At 33.4% G+C, this 14,901-nt stretch overlaps 1 protein-coding gene across 9 annotated transcripts; it reads right to left on the bottom strand.

The window, feature by feature from the left end:
• Positions 1 to 1,170: 1,170 nt before the first annotated feature.
• LOC140859963 (protein SPA1-RELATED 2) lies at positions 1,171 to 9,477 on the bottom strand. 9 transcript variants are annotated; one of them, XM_073262638.1, is made up of 9 exons: positions 9,226 to 9,477; positions 8,420 to 8,545; positions 6,581 to 8,121; positions 5,559 to 5,716; positions 4,204 to 4,942; positions 3,421 to 3,567; positions 2,265 to 2,582; positions 2,086 to 2,145; positions 1,171 to 1,514 (listed from the first exon to the last, which is right to left on the bottom strand). In XM_073262638.1, the coding sequence occupies exons 3-9, from the start codon at positions 8,105 to 8,107 to the stop codon at positions 1,323 to 1,325; spliced, it is 3,141 nt and encodes a 1,046-aa protein (XP_073118739.1). In that variant the 5' UTR covers positions 8,108 to 8,121; positions 8,420 to 8,545; positions 9,226 to 9,477; the 3' UTR covers positions 1,171 to 1,322. The 9 variants fall into 9 exon arrangements, with proteins under 9 accessions (XP_073118739.1, XP_073118740.1, XP_073118733.1 ...); XM_073262639.1 differs by having other exon boundaries at positions 8,420 to 8,529; XM_073262632.1 differs by having other exon boundaries at positions 8,268 to 8,545; positions 9,122 to 9,476.
• Between the last annotated feature and the right edge of the window lie 5,424 nt (positions 9,478 to 14,901).

The following is a 14,901-nucleotide window of genomic DNA, read 5'->3' as shown; positions in this document are numbered from 1 at the left end:
TGTGTGTACATATATATATTATGTACGTATATAATATATTATATTAAATATATATTGTATATATTTATTATATAATATATATCTAAATATGTACTTACATATATTATATATATTTCATTTAATATATATGCTTTTATATATATATAATAAATAATAATTCAATTAAAAAATTTAAAATTAAAGGAAAGCGGGTTGGCGGGTCAAACCCGGGTTGATTTGCCGGGTTTTAATGCGAAGCAGGGCGGGCGGGTTCAAAAAAGAGGCGGGGAGGGTCCGAGTACGGGTCCGCTTTTTTCCCGATGGAGCGGGTCCTGGGTTTGACAAAACCCGCCCCGAACCCATTCCGTTGTCATCCCTAGGCCAGCTGCTTGAAATCGCTCAAAATCGTAAAATTAATTCTACATGTAAAACTGCGATTATTGTAAAATACTAAATTATTCAGTTTTAACTTGCTTTTTTTTAGTTAAAAAAAAAAACAGCATAACCGCACCATAATCATTCCTAATTGTACATCTAGATTTGATTTTCAATAGGTGCGTTCAATTACTTTAGTCACAACTCACAAAATATATTTTAGTGTAGTGTATTTCATTTTAATTAGTTCAGGTAATCACAATTATCATTTCATTAATTTAACCTACATTAAATTAAATAATTGGTATATTAGATAATAATGCATGTAAAAACGCCTTGCAGTCGCTCTAATTTATTATAATTTAACCTAATCGCGTTCTACTTTAAATTCTTTAATCCTCACCAAAATTATCAATCGATTGTCTTTTAACATCATCACCTATTTGAAGGAGTAAAAAAAAGGAAAAACTCGTGTGAGATGATCACATGATTAATTTTATGAGGCATATCTCTTATTTGAATTACCCATAAAACTCAAACACTACCTCTAAGTTCTTTCTAGAAGCTCAAACTTATAGTTTTCAATTGATTTTCTAAATAACTCAAATTTTATTTTTTAAAAAAAGACTTCATGGTCTAATTAACCAACACAAAATTATAACAATTTTTTTTCAAATAAGTATTTTTAAAAGTCAGCTTAAAAAAAAATTAAAGCAAAATGTTTCTGGAACTATAATTATTATTCAAAAAATATTATGTTACGGGACTATAATACATGTAAATTATACTGTAGTTGCTAGTTCGGAACAAACGATATGCCATCATTCCAATTTTTTCCATTCAACTTTCACGTATAAATCAAGAACATTAAGTGTGTATAAAGCAGATAACCACGATTCAGGAAGTTCTTACATTTTATAGACAATGAATGGTCAAGAATGTCGTCCCATGGAGATGATTTTGATTTTCTAAACCAATTGCAGAAGTTTGATGCATCCAGATGAATTAGCAGCAACAACCGTATTCGATTTTCGCCTCCAACCAACACTTGAAATGAACTGTCCATTGCTCTCTTCGGTTTCCTTGCCCGTAATTTGATCGATGGAGCCGAATTTATGGGAAGTAATCGGCATAGGAAGAGATCTGTAATATGCAAAAACCTGGAGACAAATAATAACAGAAGGAGAATGTTAAAGATCTACAGGCTTCTGACAAATCAAGAATCATGGCTAATGGTAAAGAATTCAACTTCTTGGCAAATATTTCCCCTTTCTATCCCTGATCTATTTTACAGTACACCCAAGGAAATCACATTGAGTTTCAAGAACTAGAATCTCTTTATCAAATTTTTTTCCGAAACAACAACTGAACTAGCACGTAAAGTCATACTTAAGCATTGAAATTCACCAACTAAAACCTTTGGTGCACTGACAACCACTTGGCTTACAGTTGCTATAAAATTCAAGCTCACACTCAGTTTCTTTAATTTGCAAGCTGATGCAGTTATCAATGCGATTTTTTGGGGAGCAAAAAGAGCTCATACTATTATGCCCGACTGTTTATATGATAAAATGATTGAAAAGTGATGCTTAGCATGCCGCATGGCTGAAATAATTAGAGTAGCATCCTTTCTATCAGCTATCCTTGTTGGTTTAGGCAAAGGCACTCAATCATATAAAGTTGGTTTTTACATCAATAATATTAAATACGTTAAATAGAAGTGAAGACCACCTCATTGGTCTCTGAACCGCAAGCTATATAACCATCAGCAACAGATAAACCAACAAAGTTCTGCAGGAGAAAGGGTATAACGTTGAGCATGGCCGGAAAATGACCAAACAATAAAGCAAAATCTATGTTAGGCCACAAATTTCGTGAAAGTAAATCAGAAACGAATAAAACTAACCAACCTTCTCATTAGTGTGCCCTCTAAGGGTCGATACACAAGCGTTTCTTGATATAGAATTAGAACTCGTTTTATTCAGATTCCAAATCTTAAGCGTGTTGTCAGTAGATGCAGTAACAAGAGTTGTGGCATCCAAGAATTTTGTATAACTAACAGCTTTCTCATGGCCAGCCAATATGCACCAAGGAGTTGAAACGTTGCGAACATCATAGCAAAATGTCTTGTAGTCGGCGGAGCTAAATGCCAACAAGTGAGCGGAGTCAGATGAGAATTGCACACAGCACACATTTGCATGGTTCTTGATTGTGGTTAAACTATTTTTCTGCATCGCATAAAAAAGAATGGGTAAGGTAAAAGATGTGACAATTGAAAGAAGTAAAAACATTTTATATTAGTTTACTTTAATTTTTAATTTGTTCAATTTATACCATTAAACTTCAATTTTCCATCTAAATAAAAACAGTACTACAATATACTCTTTTCCTTCTAAATCAACTATCTACTCTCCCAAGAAATACTCTTATTATATTATGCTCTCACAAAAGGGTAATATATTGTAAAACTTTAAGTTGACTTCTATCTCATTCCAAAAGCAAAACTCAAAACAAACCTTCAAACGTTGGGAACAAAAACCAAATACAGCCGTGGTTTTAAGACCTTTATACTTCAACTTCTTTTTAGAAGATGAGAACGCCAAATTTCACTGTGTCCAAATGCAAAACTATTTCTAGATAGAAAAAATACTACTTAATAAGGTGTTTTTCAGACTAAATATTTCTTATTCAGATTCAGCTAAGTCTTAAGTTCCATGGACCACAAAAAATTCGTAACAACTTGAAGAAGGAAATTCATCAACTGTTCCCAAATTTTTTTGGTAAAGCTGCAGACTGGTTTCCCACTGCTTATTTAGTATGCAGAGGAATAACATCACATTTTCCTACCAGACATGGTTGTCAAACTACAAGTCACAGGAACTTAATTTTTGTTTGCAACATCAAACCTTGTAACAACCAAAGGGTATGATTGTGAGTTCAATATACTTCTAAGATTAGGCTCGCATCAAAAAGAAGAGAAAACCTTGAAGCCCCGAAAAATTAACAGTTTTCATCAAGTCGTTAAGCATAACGTGCATCTATAGATACAGAAAAGACAAAGCAAACCTCGTTGATGCTCCAAAGTTTTACAAAACGATCATCACTACCACTGGCTAGTTTTAGAGGATCCACACGAGAGAAATCAACAGACCACGCTCGTTCAGTATGTTCGCTGAAATGAGAAAAACTTTGACCAGTTGTCGCATCCCATAACTAAAAAAACATTTTGAAAATAATGTCAAGAACAGCACAAAAACAGAACAATAAATTGTATCAGCATTTTCAGTAAGGGGGGCATGGAATGGAGACAGATAAAAAGTTAGTACATACAATCATAAGAATAGGCAGACATATACAAGGACACATGGTAACATTAATAACCACAAATGTCATAAACTTTTCAAAACCGTTTGAAAACTATTAATTTGATGCCCTTGTCTTTATTCTTTCGCTAGCTCTCCAAGCTATATTCGTTATAAGGCTTCAAAAGATTTTCAAATTTCTAGACTCAGAATGCATAATCCTTGACAGTAAAGCTGCTGTCTAGACAGCAGTTGAGATTTTTGGTGGCATAAGCATGATTCAAGGATACCAGGATATCATTAGATTTCAACCAGTTTACAGTTCTTTCATTCACAAAATCTCTTAATGCTTTGAAAATGAGTCAGCACACTAAGGCAAAATAAGTGCAGAAAATTTGTACGCCATAAAGAAGCTGGATACAATTCCTTACAAAAAAACAAAAATTAAAAAATGGAAATTTTTAGACCACAAAGCGCCCAAACCACCCTCTTATAGAAGTAAATATATTTATCAACTACGAGTGCAAAAATGAGTGATGATACGCACCTTGACAGTGCCATCATAATCAGTCGAAGCAAGATAGTTGCTTATGTAGCTATTCCAGCAAATGCAACTGAGCTTTGATTTGTTTGCCATCTCAATAATCGGATAATGAATGTCCACAGATTCATCGAATAGAGCTTGAAATCCAAAAATTTTTATCTTTTTTGACACCCCACCCGTAGCTAAATAGTCCTCATCTCGGTCAAAACTCAATGAACATATCACATTTGGAGAATTATTATAATCTCCAATCCGCAAAATCCCTTGAACTTTGAAATTACTGTAACGAGCATATTTGCACAAACCATCAAAGAAACCACCTAAATTATCCACTGTATTACACTTATCTTCATTCTTCCCCAATAGTTCTCCGTATCTTTGAGTGGTAACATCACTATTCAAAAGCTGAACACTGGGCCTCATAGAAAAATAAGCGCTTTCGAGTGGCTTGATATTATTTGTTAACCTTGTTTCTTTATCACATGCAGACAATGATTCCCCAGGTGAGGGAGATATGACCTGCGATTTTTTTGGCCGCCTTTTCTCAACCTCTTCAATGTCAGCTTCTATCTGCTGGATTTGTTCCACTAGATTGGATTCATCCTTTTGCTTTACATCATTTAATGACGAAAGAAAAGACAACAACATTTCAGATTTTCCTTCTTCTTCATCAATAGATGACAAAAACTCATCCCCAGATGATTCTTGAATACCATTGATAAATTCAGATTGCAGAATTTCCCTACCATGTAGAAATAATTATTGACATTAGTAGCTGAAATATGACTCAGAAACAAAGTGATATAAAGACAAGGATGAAAAAATCACTCGAAGTGATCTTTCAAGAACATAAATATGCACAATTGATTTTCCAGGTATACAAACTACAGGCCCATTTCTTGAATAGCTGCACCAATTATGAATTTGAAATGGAATTTTATAGAATTTCATTTACTCCACGTTCCATTACCAATTACAACGAAAGAATAAAAGGACTCACAATATAACTATCATGCAGCTAATATTGATTTAAAAAAGAGATGGTTTAATCAGTTCAAGTTTTAAACCAAAAAAACCATAGGAATAAATAGGAAAAATCCCTTGTAATATACACCAGATCCAGCTAATTAATTTTTCTCCTTTGGAATAACAGATTCCTACTAATATTGCCAAATCATCTATATTTATAAGATATGTAAACATCACGTGAACTAATTCATTTCAGCACAAGATACCTCAGAGTCCAGTTTACTCTAAAAATCTATAGTTCCGTTCTTTCACCAACAGCCAAGAAGAGTAAAGGACAATAAATTGGGAGGATAAAGGTTTGCAACGTAATTAGAGAGAAAAAAAAATACCTGGTCGTTGGGCGTAAAGAAGGTTCAGGATGAAGCAGCCAAAGGCAAAACCCGGCTTCCTTAGGACTCTCAGAGAGGAAGCTAGGAGGGAGAATTCTATGGCGCAAATCCAGCATTGCAGCAGCGCGAGATCTTCCAGAATCAAATGAGCATTGTAGCTGAAAGGACTCCACAACATTAGATAAAAACTTAAAGAAATAAATGACATAATTACTATAAGAAGAAAAAATGAAACAAGACTTACCACAACCACTTAAATGATGTGGTTTAATTGATATATGACTTAAAAGATTTGTCACTTTCAATAAATTTTTGTGAGTGAAGATAAAAAATCAATTCTAACCGTAAATAAAGCTTCCTTACATTTTTTTTTAATTCATATTTGTAAAGAAATAAATTGAAGCAAAAATCAAGCACTTGGTCCAAGTAGATGCTTGTTCAAATATGAAGAAAGCTGATCTGACTCATAAAAAGCACCAGTCAACCGCTTCAACAAGTTATCCTAACCTTTCATAAAAAATTTCACTCTTGCCATGATCAATCTGCCATATATCAAAGCTGGCTTCATTTTACCACACTTTCAAAATTAAATTCGATAAACTGTTGAGGTAAAATTAAGTTTAATGTCCATCAAAACCTTCGAATTTGAATTTTGGAATGACAAAAGTGAACAGATAGGATGGTAGAGCAAAAAAAAAAAAATAACCAGAGAGATGGTAGCAGTGAATGGATTCCAAGTGGGATGAAACATTTAGAAGTTACTTGCACGGAAACATGGATGCCATGATCGAAAAGGTAGCGACAAACTTCCAGATAGTAAGTTCCTCTAGATTATGACTAGAACTGCTGAAGGATCATTTTGAACCACTAAAACAATCTCATTTTTCTTACACCAATAGTCATAAATTTCATGTCAGCTACGTGACAGTTATATGACTGTCACATCCAACATTTACTATCAGTTCAGTATGACTCGAATCTATGACAATCAAGAAAACCAATTGAATACAAGTCATGAGCACCTCAAATAGAAGAACCCCCAAGGAATAGATATTTGATGAAATTGCGCAGCCATTGTCATTGAACTGCTCAGGACCGGAATACCACTTATGTTCCAACATACAGCTCACAGAAGTCTGCAATTGCTGTGATGACGTAGGAACATTCAGTCCAAAAAATAAACTCTTGCTATTACTTTCTGTCTTAGGGATGTGCTCCTTATCAAAATCATTGATAAGATCCTTAGGCGCAGCATTATCCGTAAGGACAATATTTTCGGGTGCAGCTATAAAGCTAGACCTAGATGGAAATTGCGGCCACCTCCGAGCAAAGTTCAGATTTTCATCTAATTTCCTCTTCTTTACTGACTGGCTATCAGAGGGAGGTTTTCTCAGATGTATTGACCTCTTTTCGGTTTGGCTGTATTTTGAAAGGTGGATCTCTTGATCATTGGCATTTTCTTTGACCCCAAAGTGTGCAGAAGATCCTACGTACAGTACCTGGTTCAATTCTACCAACTTGAAGCAAGAAGGCCTCAAATCTTGAAGGAAAGACCCACGAGAATGAGCAAGATCAACAAGATCCAGTACCTGTTTAAATATGTGCAAGCTCTCCACCTTATCTACCTTACTTTTACCTGTTTCAAGCCAATCTCTTAAACTGATTCCATCAGCGACACTATCAGAATTGGGACAATTCCACGGTTCAGAAAAATCATGTGGAAGAGGTGAAGCAGCAGTTGCAGTTGAACCAAATGGTATAACAGAATCTGTTAATCTTGCATTGCCAGTCTTGGGATGATCATGGTCCCCAGACTTGACACTCGATCTTTTGCAAACTGGACTTTTATGTATCACTCCTTTGCCTCTCAGTGTACTTTTTAAGTAGTCTGAGAAACCGGATTTCGATAAAACTCTTGTCCTTACTGTTCCAGAAGAGTACATTTCACTCAAAGAAACTTTGTTATCATTGCTCATAAGATCATTCACAAATGTCTTGCAATTGCTGTTCTTTTGAGGTTCTTTTTGATCTAGAAGCTCACAAAATAAATTTTTGTCTCTGTCTTCCCACGCAATTGCCATTTCGAGATCTTTTTCTTTGCACCCAGATTGTCCACGCCGGCTATTAACCCCTGATCCGCCAGCCACTTGATACAAATTCTGCCATTGATTTCGCCTAGTTTGCATTCTATCTCTACTATTTGATGTCCCAACTATAGCCATCTTTTCTCCGTCATAATTTTTCAGTGTCAACTCCTCGACCATCACCCCTGCATCATCCATACAATGAGGACTGGCACTGGCATGATTAGAAGAACCGATTCTGTCTAAATATTTCACATATGAAATTTCTGGTGATGTATTTTTCAAGTTCTCAGGATAATCATCTACACGAGGCATAGCCATTTCATTTGATTCAAGTCCACTTGAGCTGCCAGGATTCAATGAGAACTCGCTTTCTTTATTTCGAATGTGGGTTGTGCCAACAGGTTCAGCCACGGCATCACTGACCACTTCATCCATATCATTTAAATGTTTCCACTGAACCATAAGATCGATTTGTGCTGTAACATAAACTTTTACGAATAAGTTACAGCAGAAATAATTAAGATAAACAAGGATGGATACCAGTCATATAAGCTATTGAAAGGAAATTAGACCAATCAAGAGAATAAACACGGGATATTCAACCTTCAAACTGAAATCATACCTTAAGGTTCATAGATAACTCAAATTCAGAAGAAAACGATTATGAAATCATCGTCAACCCAATAATAAATGAAGAAGATGGGCTACCACTATAATCTTCCAAGAGATAGCATAGGGAAACAGCTGGGTCTGAAGATGTAAAGAACATGGTACCTCAACTTGGCCACACCTAAACTTTTTCCTGTTAGAGGGGGTGAGAAAGAATGGGATTCACGATCATCCAAGCACCGTCAGTCTCAGGTTGCTGGAAAAATATTCCAAACCTGGGCCAGAAGAATGCTGCATAAGTCACAAAAGTATGTTGGTCTCACCATGGAAAAGGGAAATCAAATGCACAATTAATGAAGGGATTCACCAAATGAGATTATCAATTCGCTGAAATTACTGTAAAAGAAACCATATACAACCCTTTTGAATCATTAATCGTCATGCAGCGTTTTAAACTTCCAAACCCAAGGAAGATGAAAATAACCATGGTCACATCTGTAGCCCTTACATCAAATTCCAACAAGTGAACAAGTAATAAAATACACACGCCGAGAACTTAATCAAGCTTCAAAACAACAGAACAGAGCCAATAAGCCATAAACAGCAGTTTGAATGCAACAACCAAAATGAACAGTTGCAATCAAGAGGGTTCATATCGGGAGGAATCATTCAAGCAATCCAAGTCCAAAACCAAAAGTCCATAAAAACTCACAAAACCCAAAATTCAATCCATCGAATCAAGAAAATGCATCACGTCAACCCCCCAAAGAAAACACTTGACCCACAACCAAAACCCAAACCCAATACCCTCCATCAACAGAACCCATAAAGCATAACAAAAAAAATCAAAACACACAGAAAACCAACATTTCAATCGAGTGAACAGTAGAACCAAGTTGAAGTGATAGCCCCAAGTGGTAGGTGGTGAATGAAAAATTGAAGCGATAACGTGACGTTTGATGGAAAAATACCGTGGGACATATGTGAACCATGGAATAGCATATCCAAATGGTAACAGTAAGAATCTGAGGTGGGCTTCGTCGTGGGCATGGACAGAAAGAGAAGGATGTGTGTGTGGAAGAAGTTGGCTCCAATTGTCGAAATATCTCAGGATTCACGCACCACACACACACACTACACCATATCCACTAATCTTTGATTCTTTATTGGTCAAGATTTAACATTTAATCAATCCTGTGGGATTAATTTAAGGATGTCTGTGTCATTGCAGCCACTAATCCATCAACAACAATAATTTAATTTAATTTAGTGTTTTGAAGATGAATATGAGATTTTGAAAAGGTGAAGTCAGATGTAAATAATAGTTTTTATGCACACGTCGGATTGCATCGAATACCACAAACCAAATACTTAATTTATTTTATTCCAAAGGCGCATATATACTTTAAAACAATTTATATAACTTTTAATTATAAATAATGATGACGATGATAATACTAATCTTTATGTAAACCTGATATTAAATAGGTATAATTGGTTTACAAAATGGGCAATTTGCTCAAAAATCCCCAAATGCAAACATATTTTGCTTTGAGGTCCCTAGTTATAAAATGTGGTACAAAACAATACAAGATGTGGTACAAAATCATACAAGATGTGGTACAAATTAACAAAAATTGTGCAGAGCAAAACATGTTTGCATTAGGGATTTTTGAGCAATTTGCACTTACAAAATTAATTTTATTTGTGAATTTTATTATATAAATAGGTTACACGACTGGAAAAAAATTATATGTATATATATATAAAGAGAGTTTTGATATTGTGAGCACCTATCATGTGCACTTATGTGTGCATCTGCTGATGTGGCGTTCACATATTGGATGTAGAGGATGTCACGTCAGCGATGCACACCTATGAGGTGACACTCATCGATGGATGAACCATTTGTATATGATTCATCTCATCCATTGGATGATTGACACCTCATAGGTGGGCATGGAGGTGGGCATGAAGGTGGGCACCGGAGGTGAGCAGCATAGCAAAGCTCATATATATATATATATATATATATATATATATATATATATATATATATATATATTAAAAATGGCATATATAGTTATTTTTAGGCCACGCATACTAATATCCACCACCATACATTTATTTGAGTCACACAGCTTGCAACTATATTGCCAAGTTGCATGCATTAACAGACCAAATGGTAAGTCTTTTTTTAATATTTTAATTTAAATATATCAAAATTTAAAAAAAAATGGCGACTCAAAAGAAAATGTAAACTGGTATTTCAAAAAGAAATAAAATGTGGATTATAGATCAATACTATTAAGTATTATGTAAAGTCGTAGAGTAAATAAGGCCAGCTCTCTTCGAATAATTATGTATACAATATTTTTATAATAGTGTTTTTTACAAAATGTTTTAAAAGTTTTTAAGAATAATATGTTTGGATAACTATTTTAAAAAAAAAACAATTATTTTAAAGTTGAAAATTTTTGGATGATGGTTTCAAAAACGATTTTACAGTTATAAATAATTAAAAATGTTTTGGATGATTATTTTATAAAAATCTTTTAATTATCGATTAACTTGCGTTTTTTATTTAAAAAAATTAAAAAATATATGTTAATCGTTTTTTAAAAACTCTATTTCTAGAAAATAAATTTAAATATTTTTCAAAAAAAAATTTAAAAATATTATCCAAACAGATACTTTAAATTTTTTTCATTTATAAAGCACTTAAAGGATATTTGGTTAAGCTCTTAAAATTTGTTTGATAAAAAGTTTTCGAAACAGATTATAAGCTGTCAAAATAAGATATTTGACAGCTCATAAGTTTTTTTTAAAAATAGTAAGGGTGACCTTACTTTTTTGAAAAAAATATTGTTTTAATATTATATCTCTCCAAAATTTCTTTCAATATTTTCATATATCTTCATCATATTTTTGATCCATTAAATATTAAATATTATTTTAAAAAATCTAATTAACATAGATTTTTCTATATTTAAATATTTTTATTTTTAATATATGTTTATTCTAAAATTATTTTGTATATGTATAACTCGTTACATTATCTTTATAGCATTATACTCTTTTGGTAATTTTGACATTAAAAATATTTTATAATAACAAACATATCAACAGCTTTAAGTTGTTTAAAATAAGTTTATCCAAAAACTTTAACAACTTATTTTTAAAATAAGTCCTAAAATCTTATGACACGGTGTCCTTTTTTTTCCTTACATTAGAACTAGATCGAAATTTTCTTGATTTGTAATGATTTCTCGACAAGTTTTGGCCTAGTTTCCTCTCTTATATTTTCTTTTTTTTAATAAACGGACCACAATGGCTTTTTGGAAAAAAAAAAAATTCTAACATCTTATAAGTTCATAAAATAGCTTGGGCTTATAAGCTATTTTTAATAAGTTTAACTAAACATCCTCTTAAAATGTTTTCAAAATATTTGTCCAAACGAACCCTAATTAATTATATATTGAACCTCTTTTAAAATTCCATAAGTTTCCTTAATTTTAAAAAACTAAAAATATTACAAATGTAATTAAATTTTCTACCATTTTTTATTTAACTTACCATCACACCACTTTCAAATTTTTCACCTAAAAAAAAACCACGGTCTCAAATAGGGGTGCAAACGAACTGAATCGAGCCGAATAATGATAAAATTTTAAGGCTCGAATTCGGCTCGATAAGAGTATATTCGAGTTCGAGCTCGATTCGAAGTTCGATAATTTCAAATATTTGGGCTCGAGCTCGGCTCGAAATGAAGTTCGAGTTCGGTTCGAAATATTCGAACTTATTCGTGAACTATTCGAATATTATGGTTCGAAAAGCTCGAAATATATATATTTATTATATAATTATATTATATTAATTAAATATTAAGGTTCGCAAACTATTCGCAAACTATCGAACAGAGTAATTTCGGCTCGAGCTCAGCTCGAAAAAAAGTTCGAACATGTTCGAATTCGACTCGAATTCGATAAGCTCGAATACGTACGAATCAAATATTTATCGAGCGGGCTCGTAAAACTCACAAACATGTTCAGTTCGTTTGCTCCCCTAATCTCAAATCATCGAGTCTCGTTATCATTAGTTTTTTTGTGTGCAACTCTTGTTTCGTCACAAGTATGCACACTTGTGCGTTTCGGTCACTTGTAGCGATGTAGCCAGGAATAATATTGCCCGAACTGACAAATTCGATAGTCATTACTTGGCTAGTCAACCAATACTCCAACAATTCTCAAAATGCAAATCTTTCGAGTCCTCACTAACATCATAAACAAATGTTAAAGTCGTCCGATGTTACCCAACAAAAACTCTTCAATGCGCATTTCAACGAACACCTAATAACATTTTCCCAATAAAACATAAGTGCTTGAAATGTAAAATGAGAATTTGATTAATGACTCCGCATGGTAGATTAAAGTTTGAAGTCAACGCCATTTATAAATTGAGAGTACTTATCTATTTATATATGTTAGGGTGGTGTACGCAGGGCAGACTTAGAAATTCTGTTCAGGGGGACAAAATCAAGGGCGGAGCCACGTGTTGCTCCGTCCGGGCGGTAGCTCGAGTGACCCGATTTTTTTTTATTTTTTATACATTCAATTTAGTCCAATTTTTCAATAGCTCGGTAACCCAATTTTAAAAATGAGAAGATACAAGCTCAACCTATAAAAAATAGACGGCTTAAAAAATTCTAATTCGAGTATAAATAAAAACATGGTTTCGTCATTGGGAACAATTCATATAAAATCACAAAAATATAATTTATATCAACGAAAATACGAGTAGAAAAGTTAAAACATTACATCTATTTATAATAATTCATATCATTTGATAAGTTGTTAAATATATTTTTTTCAATATATATCACAAATGTGACTTACAATTGATCTCTACGATTTTTTATTTTATTAAATAAATATTCAAAGTATTATAATAAATACTTATGAAAAAAAATTGAAAGGGGGCCAATGCCCCCGGACCCATATTTGATCCGCGCCATAGGTGCACGCGCACTACATGTGGGTGACTAACCATTGAAATAAGATTGTAAAATTTATATAATGTTTAAAGTCGTTTAAATAACATCATTCTTAGGCATGCTTAACGAACCAGTTCGGACCGGAACCGGTCCAAGAAACCCGGAATCGAGATCGGTACGGAAGAACCGGACCCAGAATCGGGTCCAATCCATTAAGGAATGGATTGAACCTGTTCCATGTTTTCGAACAGGTTCAATCGGTTCTGGTTCTGGGATCGGATTGTAATATTTTTTTTAAAAAAATGGTCATTGGGCGTTCAACGGCTTAATCAGTAGCCGTTTCAGGCTACTGAAATGACAATTGCAATTTGGCCCCCAATTTGGTTGCCAAATTGTAAAATACAGTTTTTTCTTTGTAATCCCTAAAATCAACTATAAATACAAGATGATTTTTCAACATTTCACACAACGTTCAATCTTCTCTCAACTCTACATTTCTCTACAGTTTTATTTCATTTATACATTTATCTACAATCAATTTTCTTTCTTTGCAATTTATTCCAATAAATAATTTGAATTTCAATGGAGTCATCTTCAAATCATGGTCTTAGAGGTGGATACATTCTCGACTTTGGTGAAGATTTTGGCTACTTGCTCAACTTTGATAAAGTCGGACCTGACCACGAGGAGGAAGAATCCATGGAAATCTCTAAAAAAGATGTCGGGACACCATCGTCTGCCCGAGAAAGCAATACGATGTCAACAAGCACGACTACAATCCGAGCAAAAGAAGTAAAGTTTGGGATCACTTCGATATTGAAAAACAAGGGACGAACTCTTTTTCCATATGTAAAATTCGTAAAACCAAATATTCTTATAAAACGGGTGATGGTTCTGGTGGTACCGGCACTTTAAAAAAATATTTAGTCAAAGTACATAAACTTGACCCTGATATTCTACAACCATTTGGGTAGGAAACCAAGTCAACAACAAATTAATCATTCAAGTGGTAAATCTTTTACAATTACAAAAGAAATTTAACGAAAAGTCATTGTTAAATTTGTTATGAAATGTTGTCAACGTTTTATAATAGCTAAACAAGAAGGTTTTATTGAATTTACTAATACTATTCAACCTGATTTTCACAATATTTAGGTACACACTTAAAAAATATTGCTTTGATACGTATAAAGAGTATAAAGAAACACTAACATTGCATTTTTCAAATATTTCTTGTAAAGTTAGTTTGAAGACTGATATTTGGACTAATATGAAATATGAAATCTTGTAGAGTGAGTTAGATAATAAAATTGATGAGTGACTCCAAATATACTAATTATTATACAAAAGAATAAACCTATAACATCAACAGGGAAAAACAGAGTAATTTTAAAATCTGTTAGCTTCCCTCTTTCTTAATTTATATATCAGAATCTCTTTTATCTAGGGATGATTGAGGGTTTCCAAGTTCTAATTTTCAATTCAAACTAGATGCTCGGTTCGGTATTATTGGTTCAGTTATGGGTGAATTGGACGATTTCATTGCCCAAAATCGTTTTTTAAATTTTTTAGAAACCGGATCTAGTTTTGCAAAATTCAGAATTGGCTCGAACCAATTCCGGTTCCTATTACAGGGAATCGCCACAAACCATGT

This window comes from Henckelia pumila, chromosome 4, assembly GCF_033568475.1.
Source record: "Henckelia pumila isolate YLH828 chromosome 4, ASM3356847v2, whole genome shotgun sequence".
Classification (NCBI taxonomy): domain Eukaryota; kingdom Viridiplantae; phylum Streptophyta; class Magnoliopsida; order Lamiales; family Gesneriaceae; genus Henckelia; species Henckelia pumila.
Note: the sequence above shows the minus strand (reverse complement) of the source record. Positions and strands in the feature narration are given on the sequence as shown.

Coding starts and splice junctions, on each gene's coding strand:
- LOC140859963 (XM_073262638.1), bottom strand. CDS start 8,107: ATGGTTCAGTGGAAACATTTAAATGATATGGATGAAGTGGTCAGTGAT. Junction 2,146..2,264: donor GAGGGCACACTAATGAGAAG/GTTGGTTAGTTT, acceptor TTTCTCCTGCAG/AACTTTGTTGGTTTATCTGT. Junction 1,515..2,085: donor GCGGTTCAGAGACCAATGAG/GTGGTCTTCACT, acceptor ATTTGTCTCCAG/GTTTTTGCATATTACAGATC.